Here is a 20,047-nt window from a genome sequence, read left to right as displayed (position 1 = left end):
GTAGGTGCTGGGAACCAAACCCAAGTCCTCTGCAAGAGCAGCCAGTGCTCTTAATCACTGAGCCAGCTCTCCAGCCCCAAGTATATTTATTGTTCATTTCTGTATCTGTGTATGTTCACGTGCTTGCGGGTGCCAACAGAAGCCACTGGATCCCATCATGGGTGCTGGGGAACCAAACTTGGGTCCTCTGTAAGAGCATCAAGTGCTTAATCTTTGCATTACCTCCAAAACTCTTACATATTATTTCTTTTTTTTTTTGGTCTTTTTGAGACAGGGTCTCCCTGTAGCCCCAGCTGTCCTGGAACTCACTACGTAGACCAGGCTGGCCTTGAACTCCCAGAGATCCGCCTGCCTCTGCCTCCCGAGTGTTGGGATTAAAGGCATACACCACTAGCCGGCGCGACAAAGCTTTTTTGAAGCCAGTGCTGACCTTGAACTCACAGCGATCCTCCTGTCTCAGCTTCCGTGAATGCCAGGATGATAGACATTTCCTCAATTTGTTTAGATTCCAGTGCTCACAAAAAGAAATGGTCTAAAAAGGGGGGAAGGGGCTGAATTGAGTCTATGAGAAAATTTTGTTAAATCCAAATTTCCTATGAACTATCTCAGTATATTTAAACAACATCGCGAACCTTGGAAAATCTTTTTGTTTTACATTGTAAGGTGTTTTCCAAAGGAGAGTTTCAATCTAGACCATAATTAGCGTCATTACAAGGTTATTAGAATAATTGTGTCCTGTGGGGGATAGGCACTCAGGGTGGCCCTTTTTTTCCCCACATATATTCTTGCTATGTCCTGTCAACCAAACTCCCTGGGGCGGGGAATCCCACGGATGGTGAGACCCTACAGTGGGAGATGGTGACAGAGACCCACAACTCTAAACCACACACATAGCAGCTTCCCAAACCTGAGGCCCAGCTGTGGGGGCGGGGCTGTCCCCTACGTCACTACGCAACGCCACGATGGCCCCGCCCTACAAAGTGACGTAATGCTCAGGGGCGGGATCCTCAGAGCACCAACCAATCCTCAAAAGGGCATTTCCGTCCGGTTTTCGACCTCCACCAATCAGAGCCCCGTAGGGGCGGGACGCGTGTGCTTCTTCCGGCGACGCTTGGGGCTCCGCACCCCGTACGCCCCTCAGGGTGAAGCGAGCCCTCGAGGGCGGGACCCTCAGAACTCCAACAAATCCTCCATGGGGGTACTTCCGCCTTTCTTTCCCCTTTTGCCAATCAGAGGCCCGCAGGGAAGGAACGCGCCTCGTTCTTCCGGAGGCCGTCCCAGCACCGCCCCGCTTCTCGAGCGCCTCATGCGACCGCATTTGCGCCTGCGTGGAGGGGCGTGGCCTGCGGGAACGGCGCGTATAAAAGCGGGCGTCGTCGCCGGCGCCATTTTGCGAACGGCGAGCAGGGGCGGCAGCGCGGAGAGTGCAGCGGAGGTTTTGCTGGTTTCGGACCCGAGCGGCCGGATGGTGAAATCCTCCCTGCAGCGGATCCTCAACAGCCACTGCTTCGCCAGAGAGAAGGAGGGGGATAACCGTAGCGCCACGCTCCACGCCAGCTGCACCATGCCGCTTCTCAGTCTGCACAGCCGCGGCAGCCGCAGCAGCGAGAGGTAAATGCCCCACCTCCACCGCTACGAAGCTTCCAGAAGCACTGCCCCGCGGGCCCTTGGGGAAGTACCGACTGTGTAGGCCTAGCGCGCTGTGGGTCTCCCGGCGCCAGATAAGTCTCGGCAGCGCGAGATCCGCCCCTTTGTCGAGGCCACAATTGCGGTGGGGGCGGGGCCTAAAGGGGCGGGGCGGGGGCGGGTGTGGAGTGGGTTCGGATGGGATTTGGGACTCCCGGGTTCCGCTTGGATTTGGATTGGACGGGGGAGGGATTTGGCTAGCATTTAGGGGTATAGTCACATTAAGGAGACGGGTGTTAAGGTGGAGGACCGAAAGGGCTTCGTGGGTTCTGGGTTCAGATTTGGGGTGCGGAGAAGTGGGTCCGATTACGTCATGTTTAGGACTGGGTTTTGATGTGGATTGAGGGAGAGGCTGGGATAATAGATTTGGGGCCTGGGGTCAGATTTAGGGTTCCAATCAGATACAGAGGTTGAAGATAAGAGACACATTTGAATTGAGTTGGTTTGGTGGGAGGCAGGTTGACAGATTTGAGGTGCTGTATTGGAGGATTCTGTTTGGATTTGGGAGTCCCCGGTTTAAGACTTAGAAGTGGTGTGGTGTTGGAGAGGGATTTGTCTCTGCGGTTTCATGGTGGGAGAGGATCTGAGGTCTCACTTGGATAAGATTGAGAGTTCCATGTTGGAGTCTCAGATTTGGGATGCTATAGGGAAGGAGGATTTATTGGTTAGGGTTTTGGTGAGTTTGGGAGCGACTGGTCTGATTTGGGGTTTGGCTTGAGGACTTTGTACTGGGGTCAGATATGGGGGTGTCTCTGGTTGACAGAGTGGTGTGGGAGGGTCGTGGAAGTGGTCAGATTTGCGGGGGGGGAGTGTTGACCCTGGGGTCAACTTGGAGTTGACTTGGCGTGGATGGGTAGGGTGGGCAATTTTTGTGAGTTGGAAGTTGCACTGTGGGATTTGGGGTGATACTGGAGCACTGCTGAGTCCCAAGGAAGTGAGGGGAGGGTCCAGAGTCCACTTGGCACTGATAGGTGGGTGGTTGATTGAGGGGGAGGGGACTGGCTTGGGAAGGAGGGTGTGGAGTGTCCGGATTGGGAGGGCTGGGGGCTCAAGACATGGTATGTACTGAGTGAACATACCATGAGTGAACAGGAAGGGAGGTTTGGGGGTCCTTGGGGTAGAGCAGGAATGGGTGCTTTGGGGGCTCCTAGGGTTGCAGGTGGAGAGGGTTGCTGGTTGGTGGTCCCTCTGCTGGCCAAGGTGGGGAGGAGGTGGCCTGGATAATTGCAGGGTCCCTATCTGGTACAGGGGATAGGGCAAGTGCAGGCAGGTCTCTAAGCCCACACCCTACAGTTCCAGGCAGTCCGTCCACTGCTGTAGTAACCTGGGTCCAGGGCCTCGGTGGCGCTCCTGATGTCCCTCACCCACCCCTGAAGATCCCAGGTGGGCGAGGGAACAGTCAGCGGGATCACAGTCTTTCAGCCAGCGTCCTCTACTCCGTGAGTAGCAGTGGCTGGGTCCGGGGGGCAGGAGCTGTCACCAGCAGGGGAGAGACCCCAGTCCTCACAGGTCCTGTCCCCCAGGACGAGCGGCTGAATGTGACCGAGGAGCCGACGTCTAACGACAAGACTCGCGTCCTGAGCATCCAGTGCATGCTCACAGACGCCAAGCATGTGACCTGGAGGGCGGTGTGGAGCGGTGGCGGCCTCTACATTGAGCTCCCTGCCGGACCCCTGCCTGAGGGCAGCAAGGACAGGTGGGCACCACCCAGGATGGGGGCGCCAGCAGCGGGGGTCTGGGCTGGGCACAGCTGCTGACCTTTTCCCCACAGCCTCGCAGCTCTCCTGGAGTTCGCTGAGGACCAGCTCCAGGCTGACCATGTCTTCATCTGCTTCCACAAGAACCGAGATGACAGAGGTGCGGGGACAACCCATGGGGGAGGGTGGGGCACAGGTGGGGGCTCCCAGCTCTGACCTCATGTCCCCCACAGCCGCCCTGCTCCGAACCTTCAGCTATTTGGGCTTTGAGATTGTGAGACCTGGGCACCCCCTCGTCCCTAAGAGACCCGATGCTTGCTTCATGGCCTACACGCTGGAGAGAGAGGCCCCAGGCGACGAGTAGGCCAGTGGCCGCACCTCTCCTGGCTTGTCGCATGTTGTGATTGTGCAAAATAAACGCTCACTCCACAGTAGCGGGCACTGCCTGCAGTTTTGTTGTGTTGCGATACTCAAGTGTTTGCTTCAATTCTAAATAAAGGTTTCTATTTTACTTTTTCATCGCTGTTCAAGCTGGTCTGGTGACCTGTGCTAAGGAGCTAGGTGAAATCTGGCAGTGTCACCTCCCCTGCTCCAACCAATAAAGCCATCAGTTCACCCGCTGTGTCTGTGTCCTGCCACTCACCTCCCTGCCTTGTCTTCTTGCTGCTCAATCTCTGGGGGACTGAGGTGTAGGATCTGTGATCACCCCGACCTGGGGCTGTGGAGGACTGCAGTGCCTGTATCCTGGCCTGAAGGTGGCAGCAGCTGCCCTCGCCAGTGGCCAGAACCCCCACCAACATGCTGTTGCAATGGGCTGCACTGCCACCTGCTGGTGGGCACAGGAGCTGGGGTGAGGCAGCCGTGCCCAGTGGGGCTGGGCTGCAGGAGGCTGGAAGGGATTGAGAACAGCTGGTGATTGCCCGGGAGCTTAGATTGCCAACAACCACTGCACAAGGTGGGCAGGCATTTGAAAGGCAGGCTATGCATCCCTTCAAGTACTGGGTCAGAGCCTGGGAAATATATCCCAAGGGTCCCAGGTGCCAGGGCTTCCCTCACCCTGACTGCCCCAGCCATTGTCAGTGGGGGTAGGGTCTGGAAATCCAATACCTGCCAGGCACTGACTGGAAAGAGCCTGGGGAACTGGGTTGTGAGACATACCTAGGAGGCTGACTCCCTACACCCTTAACAGGGAAGCTTGGGTGCAATGTCTCCAGGTGACTCAGTACTGACAGCCTGACATGGGGCTTCCAGCTCCCCCTCCTTTCTGGCCACTGGGTTGTGAGGCCAGTCGTTGAGATAGCCATACTCCATGTCAAAAATCAAGGGCCAGCCAGATGGTTCAGCAGAGGAGCCTCACAGAACCATGTAACCTGACTTGATCTTGCTAGGAGAGTGCCAGCTCCCAACCTCCACACCTCCTGTGGGGTGCATAGCCCACAGCAGTAAAATTTAAAACTGGTCACAGACATGGCTCGGTTGTCAGAGGGTTTTACTCAAGTGAGCAGCAGAATTCACCTGTGTAAAATCCCAGACCCTGAGAAGGGGACATTAGCAAGACAGCCAGGCCCTTTTCCTTTCCTTCCTCTACATTCTTTGTGTGTGGGCCATGTGTGCAGTGCCCATGGAGGCCAGAGGTTTCAGATCCTGAACTGGAGGTCTGATCCTCCTGTGGGAGCCAGGAACTGAACCCTGATCTCTTGCAAGAGCAGGCAGTGCTCTCACATTAAACCAGTTCTCTAGTCCCTGTGACTCTTGCAGTGCCGGGATGAATAAAGGGACAAGCAAACCCCACTGAGCTATGCCCTCACTGGGGATTCTAGGCTGTCACTCTACCCTGAGCCACGCCCCCAGCCCCTCACTGGGGCTCTTAGGCTGTCTACCTCTGGGCCACAGGTCCCAGGGTGGCCCATGTTCTGGTGAGTCAGGGTCTGACAACCCCATGGGGCTCCCCCACCCTTGGATCACTGTGGGACCCAAGGTAATTGTGAATCTCACAAGGGGAACTGGGTGGGGGAGGCTGGAATTGCTACTGTGAGAACCTGTCTGGCTTTGGAAAGGCTCAGTTCTTGGGGACCAGGCCCTGTGTATAGTGGTCCATCTCAAGCTGCCCCCCTGATGTCCACTAGGCCAGACATTCTGTCCCAATACCACCCACCTGAGACCTGAGTGACTAATTCCTATTTCATGGGTGAGGAAATGAGTCCAGTGAAGGCAAGAAACTTTACCAGGGTCACTCAGGAAGAAGCCAGGTGTCCATCTGTCCCGGGGGATACTAGGGGCAAGGAACTTCACCGGTTTCTTATTCACCAAAGCACTCAGATCCTACATTTCTGTACACAGTCACCCCACATATGCCCCTAGATCCAGCCAGTGGCATAAGCAGTTCTGAGCCACTCACTGGAAGATGCTGAGACAGATGGCCCCACCTGGGCAGCTCAGCTCAACTTCAGCAACCTCAGTGGGCAGCCCTGATGGGGGCAATGGACTGGGGGGTGCTGCCTGGACCCAGGGAAGAGACAGCTGGAACCTCACTGTATAAAGGTGCAGGTGTCAGAGGCCCCAATGGGCATTCTGCCTATGTGTAAAGAGTGTTTCCCGCAGGGATGGGTGGTCCAGGCCTGACATCCCAGCTAAGTGGGAGGCTGAGAAAGGATGACCCTGAGTTCAGTTCAGGCTTAGACAATGTTGTGAGATCCTATCTCAAAATTAAAAATAGGGCTGAAATGTAGCTGGGCAGTAGCGCCCCTGCCTAGAATCACCTAGTAAGGAACTGGAGGGTGGTGTTCAGGGGCAGAGAGTCTAGAATCTTCCAATGAGGGCTGGGGGCATGGCTCAAGGGTAGAGTGACAGCCTAGAATCCCCCAGTGAGGAGCTGGTGGTGGTGCTCAGAGGCAGAGTGACAATCTAGAATCTCCCAGTGAGGGGCTAGGGGCATGACTCGGGTAGAGTGACAGCTTAGAATCCCCCAGTGAGGGCCAGCAGAAGCCAAGAAGAGAGACCCCACCCCCTACCCCCAAAGTAAGTAGGTCCTAGGGCAGGGGAACAGGTGGAGGGTGAGGGTGATGGGCATAGTGGCACACACCTATTACCCAAGCCTGGGCTACAGGAGACGATGTTGCTAAAAAGGAAATGCCTGGTACTATGGCACATGCCTTTAGCCTCAGCACTCAGGAGGCAGACCTCTGAGAGTCCAGCCTGGGCTACATAGTGAGTTCCAGGCCAGCTGGGGGTACAGGGAGACCCTGTCTCAAAAAGACGGTGAGTTCCAGGCCAGCTGGCCTCAAACTCACAAAGATCTGACTGCTTCTGCCTCCCAAGTGCTGGAATTACAGGTGTGTGCCACCATGCCCGGCCTCAAAACAAACATTTTCTAATAAGATAGGCCAGTGCCTCAGAGCCAAGAGCCTCTGCGATTTCAGGGAGGAACAAGCAGAATGGCATGTCCTTCTAAGCCTTTGTGTCCTGAGAGCCACATCTCCTTCTGCAGGGCCATTTAGGAAGTCCCCACTTCCTACATTGAACTACAAGCACTCTACCCACTGAACTACAAGCATTCTACCCACTGAGCTACACCCCTAGCCCTTGTTTTTGTTTTGTTTTTTGAGACAGGGTCTTATGTAGCCCAGGCTGGCCTCCCAACTCACTATGTGACTGAAGATGACTTTGAACTCCTGATCTTCCTCCCTCAGCCTCCTCAGTGCTGGCATGACAAATATGTGATACACGCCCAGCACCAAACTGTGACCTCTGGCAACCTGCTTCTTTCCCTGAGGTCCCTACTGCAGCTAAAGCCAGGTAGCTCCCCTCACCACTGTCCCCCACTAAGGGTCCTGACCACCCTGGCACTCCTCTGAGAATGTTTAAAAATCAGACATCTTGGGGCTGGAGAGATGGCTCATCTAACACTGACTGTTCTTGCAGAAGACCCAGGTTCGAATCCCAGCACCCATATGGCAGGTAACAACTGTCTGTAACTCCAGTTCCAGGGGATCAGCCTCTTCTGTGCCAGGGCATTGCACAACATGGGTGCACTCGCCTACAGGCAGGCAATACACACAAAAATAAATTTTAATCGGACATCTTTTATTAAATTGGTTTTATTTGATTCCAATCAAACACTGTGGGGTCAAGGGTGTCTCCTTTCTAGGGGCTAGGGGACCCTGATGTAACACACTGTCACCTTGGGAGCCATAACACTGCCCAGAGCACACCCCTTTTTGTCTTTTAATGATGCTAAAGGCACTTGGATATTATTTTTTTGAGGACCCTCAAGGTTACCATGGCAACCGCAGCTAGGAGGGTGCTGAAAGACTGAAGTGGTCAGTCCTGCCTGGCTCAGGAGTAGAGTCTGGAAATACCATTTTCACTCAGTAACTCATGTCCTCCTGACTGGTCTGTATGATGCAAGGCTGGGGGGGGCAGTACAAAGGGCTTCCATGTTCTCAGTCACAGCTCAGGGATCACTGGTCAATCTGTGTGTGTGTGTGTGTGTGTGTGTGTGTGTGTGTGTGTGTGTGTGTGTGTGTACGCGCGCCACTTGTATACACTTCCCCCAGAGGTCAGAAGAGGGCGTTAGATTCCTTGGAAATGGAGTTACAGCCACCATATGGGTGCTGGGCATAGAACCCAGGTCCTCTGCAAAGAGCAGCCAGTGCTCCCAACCCCTGAGCTGGCTCTCCAGACATTCAGATCCACTCCATAGAGGAAGACAGGGAGGGTCCCAGTGGATCTCAGATCTCATAGTTGGGCAAAGGGTAGCAGAGCTGCCGTAGAGACCCTTCATCCCACATCTTCATCTTCCGTTGTTCCCTCCTGGTTTGTGACCACATGCCAGGAGGTGTCCTGTATCCCCTCTCCCTACAGTCTCCTAACTGACCTGGCAGAAGTGGAGGAGTCACTGAGTGTATTCAGGGGAGGCTACTGGGTCCTGCCTTGGTCCTGCCTGGTGTCAGAATCCCTCTGCACCACCACTGTCCACCTGCAGAGGGGCACCTGCAGAGGGGACCCTGAATTTTGACTCCCCACAGCCGCCATGGGTCCCAGCCAAGAAACCCAGCACAGAGTGGTGAGACAAGTTGAAACTGTTAGAAAATACTTCAGAAATTGCAAAAGATTTGACCTGTGCAAAAACAGTCCAGTAGATGAATGTCTACCCAAAAAACGGGGAAGTTCTGCCCATGAATTGACTTGTAGCCGTTGTGCTTCCCCTGAGGAAAAAAACATATATGCATAGGTGGAAATTATCTGGAGCTGAACGAGGCTTAGGAGGTTCTCACCCCCGACACCCACACCCCACACTCCAAGATAGGCCTCAAATCATCTTCATGTTGAACTTGCGTGCACCACCCTGGCCAGCTGCTGCCGCTGGACCGTCCACCTTTCGGAAAGAATATTCCATGGAAAAATTGTTCTTATGCTGTCCGCGGCCTCGGCTCCACACAAAGAGCAGCAGGAAACAGAAGAGGACGACCCCTAGAAAGGTGATGCACCCCATAGCAGTGGACACCAGGATGGTGGTCAGATCCAGTGGGAAGCGCATGCCCACCTGGGTCTCATTATGAGCCTCGCCCTGGGTCCGGTTGGCAGCTGGCTTGACAGTCAGCGTGGCAAAGTAGGTGTCATTGCCTCCGGCATTGCTGGCCACGCACGTGTAGGTGCCACTGTCTTGGGGCCGCGAGTCTGCGATGGTCAGCGTGCCTCCTGGCAGCACACGTGCCCGACCCTCGCTGGTGGCTGTCACAGTCTGATGCTGGGGTGTCACCCAGGCCACGGTGGGTGCTGGCTCGCCCTCAGCCCGGCACAGAAAACGCACATTGTCACCCTCATTGGCTGCCACATGCTGCAGTCGCCTCTCTCGGATCTTGGGTTTGCGACACACAAAGTACTCGAAGAGGACAGAGTCTGGGAGGTTTTGCAGAGCATCACCTCGCACCTCAGCTGGGGTGGCGCAGGCTGGGAGCCTGCCATCGAAGTTGAGGGTCTTACGTCTCTGCACGATCCACAGGAGGCGACAGTCACAAGCCAGCGGGTTGCCATCCACGCGCAGCGTCTCTAATGTGTTGATTGAGTGGAAAGTGTTCTCTTCCAAGGTGGACAGGAGATTGTCTGACAGGTTGAGCAGGCGGATCTGTCGCAGGCCCAGGAAGGCCTGGGGCTCCACCACAGCCAGCAAGGCCCCAGCCAGGTGCAGCTCCCGGAGCCTGACCAGGTTCCTGAAGGAGCCTCGGGGTACCGTGCTGATGGGGTTGTGTGACAGATTGAGACAGGTCAGATGGGCCTGCTGTCGCAACGCGGCAGCCGGCACAGCAGTGATGTTGGTGTGGGTGACAGATAGTGATGTCAGGTTGAGTCCCCGCAGGCTGCCTGCGGCCACCTCCTCCAGCAGTGGCCAGTTGTCTATCTCAAGATGCGAGAGTCCTGGAATCTTCTGGAAGTTCTGCTCTTCCAGGGCCGCAATGGCCAAGTGGCGGAGACGCAGGGTGCCCAGACCTCGCAGGTGGCCCAGTGACTCTCCTGACAGTGATGTGAGGTTGCACCGCTCCAGGGTCAGCTCCTCCAGAGCCAGAAGACCTGAAAAGGCCCTTCGGGAGATAAAAACCAGGTCGTTGTCACCCACCTCAAGCTGCCGTAGGCTGTGAAGGTCCTGGAACGTGTAATCTAACAGGATAACCAGTTTATTCTCACTCAGGTCCAGTAGAGTGAGGTTGTCCAGGTGTGTGAAGACCCCCGGTGGGATCAACTTCAGTTGGTTGCCACGGAGACGCAGGATGCGTAGACTGGGCAAGTTGGCAAAGGCACCCGGCTCAACGTGGGCGATCACATTGTGGCTGAGGTCCAGTTCCTCCAGGGAGGGCAGTGAGGCCAGATCCCCTGGGTTCAGACAGCGGATGCGGTTGCGGTTGAGTTCCAACAGGCGTGTTTGCACTGGGATACTGTCTGGGATGGCTGTCAGGCGGCGGCGACCACAGGCCACTGTGCGGGTGGGCATGGAACACTCACAGCGAGCTGGGCAGCCCCCTGCAGGGGTTGGCACTGTGGGCAGCAGCAGGAGGTGCAAGCCCAGCATGCGTAGCCAACAGGTCATGATGTAGGGTCTGGGCCTAGGGCCGCACCAGCATCGTTCAGAGGACCTGGGATGAGGATGGGGATAATATCAGTAAAACCACACCTAGGCACTGCCAATCCCAGTCAGACCTACCCACAACTGCATACCCGAATGGTGGAAGATCTGAACCCACAAGTTCCCCAGAAACTTTAACACAGAATGAATAGTGGCAGTGTATGTAATAGCAACTCAGAGTCCCCCAACTGACAACAGATACACAGTGTGGGGGGGAGCATCCCTGCTGAAGTATTACACAGCCCCCAACAAGAATGAGATTCTGACATACACCACAGTATGGCAGGGCCCTGAGGACTGGGGAGCTGAAACTGTAGAGAAAGCAAGACCCTGGGGGCCCAGGGCAGGTGGGAATGCAGTGCTTGATGCCAATGGATGCGGGACTTTCTTCAGCACTGGCTGCCCGCCCCACCCGTCTTTCCCTACCTTTCCCAGAAAGAGCACAGACCCAGGGGTCGGGATGGGGGGTGGACATAGATGGCGGCTGGATGGAGTTGCCTGGCCCCTTCTAGAGCATGAGTTCCCATCTGCCAGGTGGCTATTTTTGGAATCTTAGCAGCTGAAGCCCCCCAAGCAGGTCCCAGCATCTCTCTGTCCACACTGACCTGCTTTTCTCCTTGCTGAGCCACTGAACAGACTGACTGGGAGGCAGGTGGCTGAGTGACCTATGCTTGAGAGGACTGAGGTGGGAAGGAACAGCTGCAAGGCAGAGCCCCTGCTTAGAGCCCCCAGTGAGGGGCTGGGAACCTTTAGGGGTATAGCTTCTGCCTAGAATCTTCTTCTGCTCCTGTGTTCTTTCTTTTCTTCCATCCTTCCTTCCGTTCCCTTCCCCCTCCCTCCTCCCTTTCCCCCTCCCTTCCTTCCCCTCTTCCTCCCTCTTTCTGTTTGGTGTGTGCAGGTGCCTTTGTGGCCATTGTTGAAGTACTAGTTCTTCCTGAATCACTCTCCGCATTGATTTTTGAGACAGGGTCTCTCAATGGGGCTTGGAGTTTGCCAATTTAGCTGTCCAGGGAGCCCCAGGGAGCCTTCTGTCTCTGCCTCCCCAGCACTGGGACACAGATGGCTCCTGTACCGCTCCAGCTGTCCTGGAACTCACTATGTAGACCAGGCTGGCCTTGAGCTCAGAGATCTGCCTGCCTCTGCCTCCCAAGTGCTGGGATTAAAGGCATGCGCCACCACACCCGGCTTGTTATTATTTTTTTAAGTATTTTATTACTTTTATGTGTATGTTATGCCTGCATGTAAGTAAGTGCACCCATGTGGTACAATGCCTGAGGAGGACAGACGAGGCTGTCGCCCTGGAACTGGAGTTACGGACAGTTGCAAGCTGCCATGTTGGTGCTAGAATTCAAACCCAGGTCTTCTGCAAGAACAACCAGTGTTCTTAACTGCTGAGCCATCTCTTCAGCCCCTGTACCCAGGATTTAAACTCAGGTCTTCACGCTTGTGCAGCAAACACTTTACTGATTGAGCCGTGCCCACCCCTTTTCTTTCCTTTGCTGTAGAGGAGACACATTTGGCCTTTTTTAGCTAATGAAACCACACACACACACACTCCTCCAGTGTTTTTTATTTTATGTGTATGAGTGTTTTGCCTGCATGTATGTAAGTGCACCTGTGTGTGCAATGTCCATAAAGGCTCTTGGATCCCTGGAACTGGAATTATGGACAGTTGTTAGCCGCCATGTGAGTGCCGGGTCTTCTGCAAGAACAGCCAGTGCTCTTAATTTCTGAGATATTTCTCCAATCTGTCTGTCTGTCTCTATTTATTACTTTTTTTTTAAATTTGTGTGAGTGTATTGCCTGCACGTATGTGAGTGCACCCATTTCATGCATTGCCGTGGAGGTCAGAAGAGGGCTTCAGATTCCCCTAGAACTGGAGTTAAGAATGGTTCATAGCCACCAAGTGGGTGCTGGGAATTGAACCCAGGTCCTCTGCAAGAGCAGTCAGTGCTCTTAACCGCTGAGCCATCTCCCGAGCCCCTTATTATTACTTTTTAATTTTATGTATATGAGTGTATTGTCTGCATGTATGTAGATGCACCCATGTCCTGCAGTGCCCGCAGAGGTCAAAAGAGGGAGAGGGAACTGGATGTCCTAGAACTGGAGTTACAGAGATTTTAGCTGGCATGTGGTCCTGAGAATCACACTGCTGAGTCAACTCTCCAACTGCTCTGTGTTGTTTTGTTTTCTTGGTCTTTTTGAGACAGGGTCTCTCTGTAGCCCCAGCTGGCCTGGAACTCTCTTTGTAGACCATGCCAGCCTTGAACTCACAGAGATCCGCCTGCCTCTGCTGGGATTAAAGGCGTGCGCCACCACGCCCGGCTCTCCTCTGTTTTTTTTTAAAATACAGCATCCACCTCTAGTTCCAGCTGGCCTAGAACTCTCTAGGTATGTGGTCTTAGAGCTCTAGGCCTCTCCCTCCCTAGTAGCTGATCGCCAGGCTCCAAAAGGAATCTTTCAATCAAATTCTGATGGAACTTGCTAGAGAGGAAAACAGGCAGTGTCCACACGGTGACAGGTCGGGAGTCTCTGGCTCATAGCTACTTGCTGTGTGACCCTCCATGGCAGCTGAGCCCTTTCTGACCCTCACTTATCAGAACTCAGCCACAAGATCCCTCCAGGACACCCATAACTAGAGTACTCTCTATAACTACTCTGCTAGCAAGGACAGCATATCTCCTGAGCCTTCCCGGCAGGGCCATTCAATGGTGACCTAGATTTTCAACGCTAACCTTTCTCAGCCTTGTCATCTCCTCTGCGGGTGACAGAAGAGGGGTGTGCACAGCTGTCTGAACTGCCAGCTCCCACTGTGAACCTGATTGACTGTGTGTCCCTGGAGGGCTGTGCTTGGCCTCTCTGAGCAGCTGCTGGCTGCAAATGTATCTCCCATGGGGCAGAATCTCAGTCAAGGTGCCTGAATGGCCCCCAGATAGTCTTACTATCAGATGAAAATGCTGAGTGCCCCAAGCAGGAAGAAACCCTCTCTGAGCCTGTCCTTCCTTCCTTCCTTCCTTCCTTCCTTCCTTCCTTCCTTCCTTCCTTCCTTCCTTTTCCCTCTCTCCCTCTGTCCCCTCTTTCCTTCCCTCCCTTCATCCTTCCCCTCCCTCCCCTCCTTCTGCCTTCCTTCCTTCCTTCCTTTCCTCCCTTCCTCCCTCCCTCCCTCCCTCTCTCCCTCCTCTCTCTTTTGAGACAGGGTCTCCCTGTAGCCCAGGCTGGCCTGGAACCTGTAGACCATCCTGTCTATGATCTCACAGAGATCTGCCTGCCTCTGCCTGCCAAGTGCTGGGGTTAAAGGCTTGCACCACCAGGCCCCCAGCTTCTCTGAACCCTTTCAGATTCTCCCCATCCCCAGATCCCAGACTACAGTGGCAGTGGGGGTTGGGCATTCCAGGCTGAATCCTTTTGAATCATGGGAGGCTAGGAATTGGTGGTTCCTGGTTGTTGGAGATGGCAGAACAGGAGCGTGGTGTCTGTCCTCCCTCTGTCCCCTCTCTCCCTCTGTGGCTGTGGTGGAAGGATGTATACAGGGCTATCTCTCCAGGTTTCCACATTGAAAACCACCCACTGGGGATGTCTCCTGCCTTTCAAGGGTTCAACTACTATCTGTTGTTTACTTTTGAGACACTGTAGCCCTAACTGGTCTCAAACTCACAGCAATCCTCCTGCCTCAGCTTCCCAGGTGGTGGAATGGCAGGCGGAAGCCTCCAAGCCCAACTGAATGAGCATCTCTTCAATGTCCTGTACAAAGAGGTCTCAGCCACTCCGTGTTACCTGTGCTACAGCCCCAGAGACAGAATCAGTCTTTGGTGTTCTCCCTGATTGGCTCAGAGTGTCTCCAGTGTCACACCTGGAAGCTGTGAGCAGTCCTGGCTCCATTCTGTCTAGCACAGGTCAGAAAAGTTGGAATACCTCACTTGCCCTCCAGAACAATTTGTTGGCCCCCTCAAACCTACAGGGCACAGTGACTGGTACAAGCCCATTTATCCCAGTATTCAGGAAGCTGAGGCAGGAGGATTCAGGACAGCCTGGGCAAATTAGTGACACCCATTCTCAAAAAGAAGGAGAGGGGTGGGATCTAGACACAGGGGTAGAATGACAGCCTAGAACTACCCAGGGAGGGGCTGGGGTCAGGGCTCAGGGGTAAAGTGACAGTCTAGGAGCCCCCAGGAAGGGGCTGGGGGCGGGGCTCAGGGGTAGTGTGACAGCCTAGGATTCCCCCTTGAGGGACGGGGAGTGGGGAGCTCAGGGTTAGACCTCTGGTCTAGCAAATGTACTCCCTGGGATCCATTCCCAGCACTGCAAAAATAATCACAAAGAAAGGGACAGCTTTGCCCCTGTGTTCCCTCCAGGGCTCTGCACCAGGTCATGGGAACAGACAGCTGCCACAGAGACTCCCAGCTGGAACCTTCTGGCCTGTCCCCACCCATGGTAGAACCCTTGAGTCCTGCCTGCCAGGGCAGCTCAGGTAGAGCCTTCACAGTCCCCCTCCATGGGCTTAGGGGGTCTGGGAGGCACAGTGTTGAAGTGTTGACCCCTGTGGAGAGAGGAAGCTGGCTTCAAGGACATGACTCATTAATATGCATGATGAGCCACCACAGTGGCCTTCGCCGTGTTGGAGAGCCAGGGCCAGTCTTGAGCGCCAGGGTTGGCTTGTGTGCAGATTCAGCCCACCCAGTCATGTGCGTCCCCCATTTTGCTTTCTATGACCCCTACCTCAGCAAGCCATTAGTTGGGGCCCCACAACTCCAAGTGGTCCCCCCAGTGCCTTTCAGTATATTAATAATATATAACACTTCTAATTTTAGAACATTCCATCATCCCAAAAGGATGCCCGGTCCCCATGAGCCATCATTTCTTTCCTTCTGCAACCCCTGGGCATCCATGAATCCACTTCCCATCCAACCATTTTCCTGTTTTCTATGTTTCCTATCACAGCATCCTGTGCTGGGTGGCCTTTTGTGTTGGGGTCTCTCACTGAGGGTGAACTGAAAAAAATATAAAGGAAGAAATCAATTGATGGGGAACTGGAGAGCTGGTTCAGTATTTAAGAGCACTGGCTGCTTTTGCAGAGGACCTGGGTTCAGTTCCCAGCACCCAAATGGTAGCTAATAACCATCTGTAACTCCCCAGTTCCAGGGGATCTGACACCCTCTTGTGGTCTCCACAGACATTGCACACATATGATGCGCATATCCACACACAGACACACAAATAAAATCTTAATTGGGGTCAGTGAGGAACACAGAACACTGGAACTGAAGTTAGGTGTTCCCACTCAGTGCCTGAGTAACGGGGAGCCACAGACAGCTAGAGTGCAGCATGATCAGAAACACTTTACACAGCAGTTGCTGCCTAGTCTGAGGACCTGAGTTTGATCCCCAGGAGCCACATGGTAGAAGGAGAGAACTGACTCCTACAAGTTTGATCTGACCTCCGCATACACGCACATGCACACAGATCAGAAACCTGTCCCTCCCCTGCACCCCTGCTTCAAGTTGAACCTCTAGGGTCCCCTCGCCCACTCCCCTTGAGCAGAGAGACATCTGCCTCCCCTAGCCCATGTTCCTGTTTTGCTAAAAGGCCATACAGGACTCCCAGGCTGAGGTGTGAAGGAAAGCTCAGCCTAGAAGATTCTCCATGAATAGGCATCAAATCTAAAAGTTACCATTATGTGCTGCCTGGGTTTGGAGTTATCAGTTTTCAAAGCCCTGCTCTGGTCCTGTCCAAGTGTCTAACATTTTCATTCATTCATCCAATCAACAAGCATTGAATTGGCACCTGCTGAATGACTGGTGCTGTTGTCATGTTTTACAGAGACAGGACTATCCTGGGGACAGATCCTCAGAGGGAGGCAGGAGGGTGAGAGCTACAGAGGCTGGAAGATACTGTGCTATTGGTCTGAAGGAGGAAGGGGGTCACAAGCCAAGGGATGGGGCCCTCTAGACAATGAGACTGGTGGGTGTTCCCTGAAGCTGCTGGGAGGGACCAGCCCCATCTAGATTCTAGAACTTCTGCAAAGGGAGGGGACACATTCCTATGGCAGGTGGTGACCTAGGACTACCAGGGTTTGGAGGAGGGAGGTGAGCTTTGACTTCTGCTGGGCACCTGATGCTGGGAGAGCAGAAAGCACTTATCTCCCCACTCCAGCGTCTGACACCTGCCTCAGTCACACTGTGGGTACCTGCTGGAGGTCCCTAATGTTTATATCCATGGAGCAATTTAGAACACAGGCTTCTTTTTTCCCAGCAAGCCCCTCTAGACTGGCTATGAATTCTGGAAGGAATTTGGCAAAGAAGTGTTCAGGCCAAGGGGAGACAGAATGCTGCTGGGGGCTCCTGGGTCCCTCGACCCCTTTTAGACCACAAAACCCTGGGCTTCCCCATGTGTGTACGGGAGGCTGAACCCACCGGGGGGGGGGCAGAGGAAGACAGACATTTAACATGAGGGTCCTCCATCCCCAGGTCTCAGCAGCCTTCTGTTCTTTGTCCCTTGGTCTCCCCACCAAAATAAGGATATGTGAATAGAGTGAATGGGGTGCAGACAAGCCTGGAGCACCCTCACACAGCACCTCTTCTGAGTTCCATTTCTGGGGACACTCTCCCAGCCCCCTACCCCCACCTCCACCCCCAGGACCAGTACATTCTTTGTCCTAGATCTAGATCCTCCCTGGGGTTTTTAATTCATGACAATTCATTAAAGCCCTAATTAGCCTCCCATCTGCCATGGGTCTCTGTCCACCGTTTTGGGGGGTGGGGGAAGCCTCCTGACCCACTTTCTTTAGTAGCCTGTGCTGGGAGGGGTTATCTGATTATGGTGGGGGAAAAAGGAGACCCAGGGTCAGAGTGGACCTCAGCTCACCAATGAGTATCGGGATATGATATCATGCCAGCTCTGCTTTTCACAAAACTCCCAACTCTTCAACATTCCCAAGGTTCAAGATTGACAAGGAAGGTTGTGGGCGGCTCACCTGGGGTGCCTGTCCTCAAGACAAGGGTTGTGGGGGGAGTTCTTCAAAAAGGCATTCTGCCTGGTGTCAGTGGTGACTCAGGGGTGCCTGGGAGTGACAGCCTTGTGGGCAGAGGCATCAAACCTTGGCTTCAGATCTGTTCTATGCATTCACACCTGGCAGGGTGTGTTCACAAGCTAGAGTGGCCTGCACCATCAATGGGACCTGCAAAGGACCAATGGGACATTCCAGTAGCCCCAGGGCTTGTGCCGGTCCATCTTTGGGCTAGGATGGAGCCAAGGCTTCACACTCCCTCATCTCCCTAGATCCTGGGGGAGGCAACTGCTGGGAGCAGGGGCTGTCAACTGAAGCCCCCCTGAGCCCCCATCCCATCCTGGGTGGCTTCAGCATTTCCCCCCACCTCATTTGAGTATCTGTGTGGAAAAGCTCTGTGTGTGTGTGAGAGGAGGGGATGCCCACGGGACACTGTGGCTCAGAGGTGGAGGGACCAGGGCTGGATTTTTGGGGTTTTTTTGTGTGTGTGGGGTGGTTTGTTTTTTGGGGGGCAAGGTCTCATTGTGTAGCCCTGGCTGGCCTAGAACTTGCTATGTAGCCTAGTCTGGCCTCTAGCTCACAGAGATCAACTTGCCTCTGCCTTCTGAGTGCTGGGATTAAAGGCATTTGCCCCCAGCTTCAGCTAGCACTGTTTTTTGAACCCTCCTCCTACCCTGGGCTCCTATATCCAATCTGTCTCCGCTGATTCCTGTCATTCATAAATTAACTCACTTTTTAGCTTGGATGTTTCCTCCAAGGAGCCCTCCAGAGTTGTTCCCTGCATTAACAGTTCTGTTCTTCCTTAAAGTCCCCTTGTCTCCAATCTCAGAGCCCAGTTAGCCCCTCCCTGTCACCAGATAGCCCTAAATGGTTTCCCCCACTCTACAGCCACTTGTAACAAGAGAGTCTGAGGCCTGATCTGAGCCCTGGGTTCCCCCAGGATGCCTGTTTGGTAGATGCACACCTCTGGGGTGCATTAGACCCCCAAGTTCTGATGCCTCCCACTGATGGGGGGATGTGGGACACCTGTGTCTTGGGGACTCACGTGGAGACACAGAACCCTTATCATAGTCAATCTGGGAAACATGCAAATGGGTTTTATTTTTTCCTTCCTTTTTTTTCTTTTGTCCAACTGGAACCTAAGCTCTGCCCTGCCCAACTTGTTGAATGGGACCCAGCAGCCTCCTGGGCCAGGCCCCAGCGCCCAGGAGACACCATGCCGGGCCTCTGGGATGGGATGGACGGATGCCTCCCACCATCCTGCCTGCTGGGGGGACACAGGCCTGCAGAGTGTCTGTGTGCACGTGCGGGGCGGGGGGGGGGTGTCAGTCAGGCACCTCAAGTCCCACTCCACCACCGTGGGACCCCAAGGATAAGCAGAGTCCCCAAATCAGAGCCCCCGACCACCCACCCCATGCATCACCCAGCTGGAGGGGATCACCGCACCGAGCCCCCGGCTCAATCCATCCCAGGCATGCCCCTGCCGCAGTGCGCCTCCCCATCCCACATCTCCCCCAGAGACCGGGGTTTCCTGAGATGCTGCCCCCTGTGGATCCCGACAGCTTTGCGCCCCCCGGTAATGAAGGGGGACCCTGAAGTTTCCTGGGGAGGCTGCAGAGGGGCTGGAGAGGGGCGCGCGTGGCGGACCCGGGGGTCCCGGAGAAGCAATGCTGTTACTCACCTGGGCGGCTCCGCCTTGGACCTAGCGCGGACTGCGGCGTGGAGCGAACAGGAGCCACCGCCACTGCCACCGCCACTGCCACCGCCACCGCCACCGCCGCCTCCTGGGCTCCGCCGTGCGCGGCCCCGTGCGCATCCCCGTCCACGCATCCCCTCCGCCCCCGCCCGGTGCGCATGGCGGGGATGCAGGACAAATACTCCTAGGTTGCACCCGTGAGCCTGGAGCCCCAGCACCTTCCATCCCCCTCCCAAGGAATCTTCAGTCACAGCGTGTTAGGAACTGCGTGGGGGCCTCCAGATGCAGCAGGTTGTTCCATTGGAACCTTCTGGAAACTACCAACTCCTCGGTCCCCTCCCTTCCAGGCCAGGCCTCTGCGGTCCGCATTGCACTGCGCACCTGCCCAGCTGAGCCCCACGGAGTCTGGGTTCCACGTGGTGCTGCTTAATCCGTGAGCTTGGAACCGGCTGCGGGTCCCATTACTCCCGGATATACCCAGTAGGCCCCAGCCTGCCCTCCTCCTCCTGGTATCATTCACCCCTTCTCATGCTCCCCCAGCGCCCACCTCAGTAAAGACATTCCCTTTGTTCACTTCCGAGCTCACAGCCTAGTGTGTTGGGAGAATGATGACTATTTTACATATAGGGAACATGGATGGAACCCCAAAATAAGAGTGGGGACTCTGAGGGCTGGAGAACCGGCTCTGCCGTAAGAGCACTGGATGCTCTTGAAGAGGACCAGGTTCAGTTCCCAGCACCCACATAGTAGCTACCAACCCGTTGTAACTACAGTTCCAGGGGATCCAGCTCCCTCTTCTGGCCTCTGCAGGCATTGCACACAGGTGGTGTACATATACACACAGA

General features: G+C 54.7%; 2 protein-coding genes across 3 annotated transcripts; one reads left to right on the top strand and one right to left on the bottom strand.

The window, feature by feature from the left end:
• Nucleotides 1–1,367: 1,367 nt before the first annotated feature.
• Nucleotides 1,368–4,003, top strand: Oaz1 (ornithine decarboxylase antizyme 1). The gene is given in 6 exon segments (XM_008837105.3): nucleotides 1,368–1,611; nucleotides 2,980–3,037; nucleotides 3,039–3,125; nucleotides 3,210–3,382; nucleotides 3,458–3,543; nucleotides 3,617–4,003. Coding segments are annotated over 6 exon segments (681 nt in total). The 5' UTR covers nucleotides 1,368–1,465; the 3' UTR covers nucleotides 3,748–4,003.
• A 3,979-nt stretch (nucleotides 4,004–7,982) lies between these two features.
• Nucleotides 7,983–19,288, bottom strand: Lingo3 (leucine rich repeat and Ig domain containing 3). 2 transcript variants are annotated; one of them, XM_008837103.2, is made up of 2 exons: nucleotides 19,188–19,288; nucleotides 7,983–10,513 (listed from the first exon to the last, which is right to left on the bottom strand). In XM_008837103.2, exon 2 carries the CDS (start codon nucleotides 10,465–10,467, stop codon nucleotides 8,695–8,697), a length of 1,773 nt encoding a protein of 590 aa, XP_008835325.1. In that variant the 5' UTR covers nucleotides 10,468–10,513; nucleotides 19,188–19,288; the 3' UTR covers nucleotides 7,983–8,694. The 2 variants fall into 2 exon arrangements, with proteins under 2 accessions (XP_008835325.1, XP_008835326.1); XM_008837104.1 differs by lacking the exon at nucleotides 19,188–19,288 and adding an exon at nucleotides 17,474–17,643.
• Nucleotides 19,289–20,047: the final 759 nt, after the last annotated feature.

The sequence above is a fragment of the Nannospalax galili genome, unplaced genomic scaffold (genome assembly GCF_000622305.1).
Source record: "Nannospalax galili isolate Female #2095 unplaced genomic scaffold, S.galili_v1.0 scaffold77, whole genome shotgun sequence".
Lineage (NCBI taxonomy): Eukaryota > Metazoa > Chordata > Mammalia > Rodentia > Spalacidae > Nannospalax > Nannospalax galili.
The sequence above is the reverse complement of the archived record's forward strand: the minus strand, read 5'-3'. Positions and strand labels throughout refer to the sequence as shown.

What these genes read in the sequence shown, in the direction of transcription:
- Lingo3 (XM_008837103.2), bottom strand. Translation starts at nt 10,467, where the DNA reads ATGACCTGTTGGCTACGCATGCTGGGCTTGCACCTCCTGCTGCTGCCC.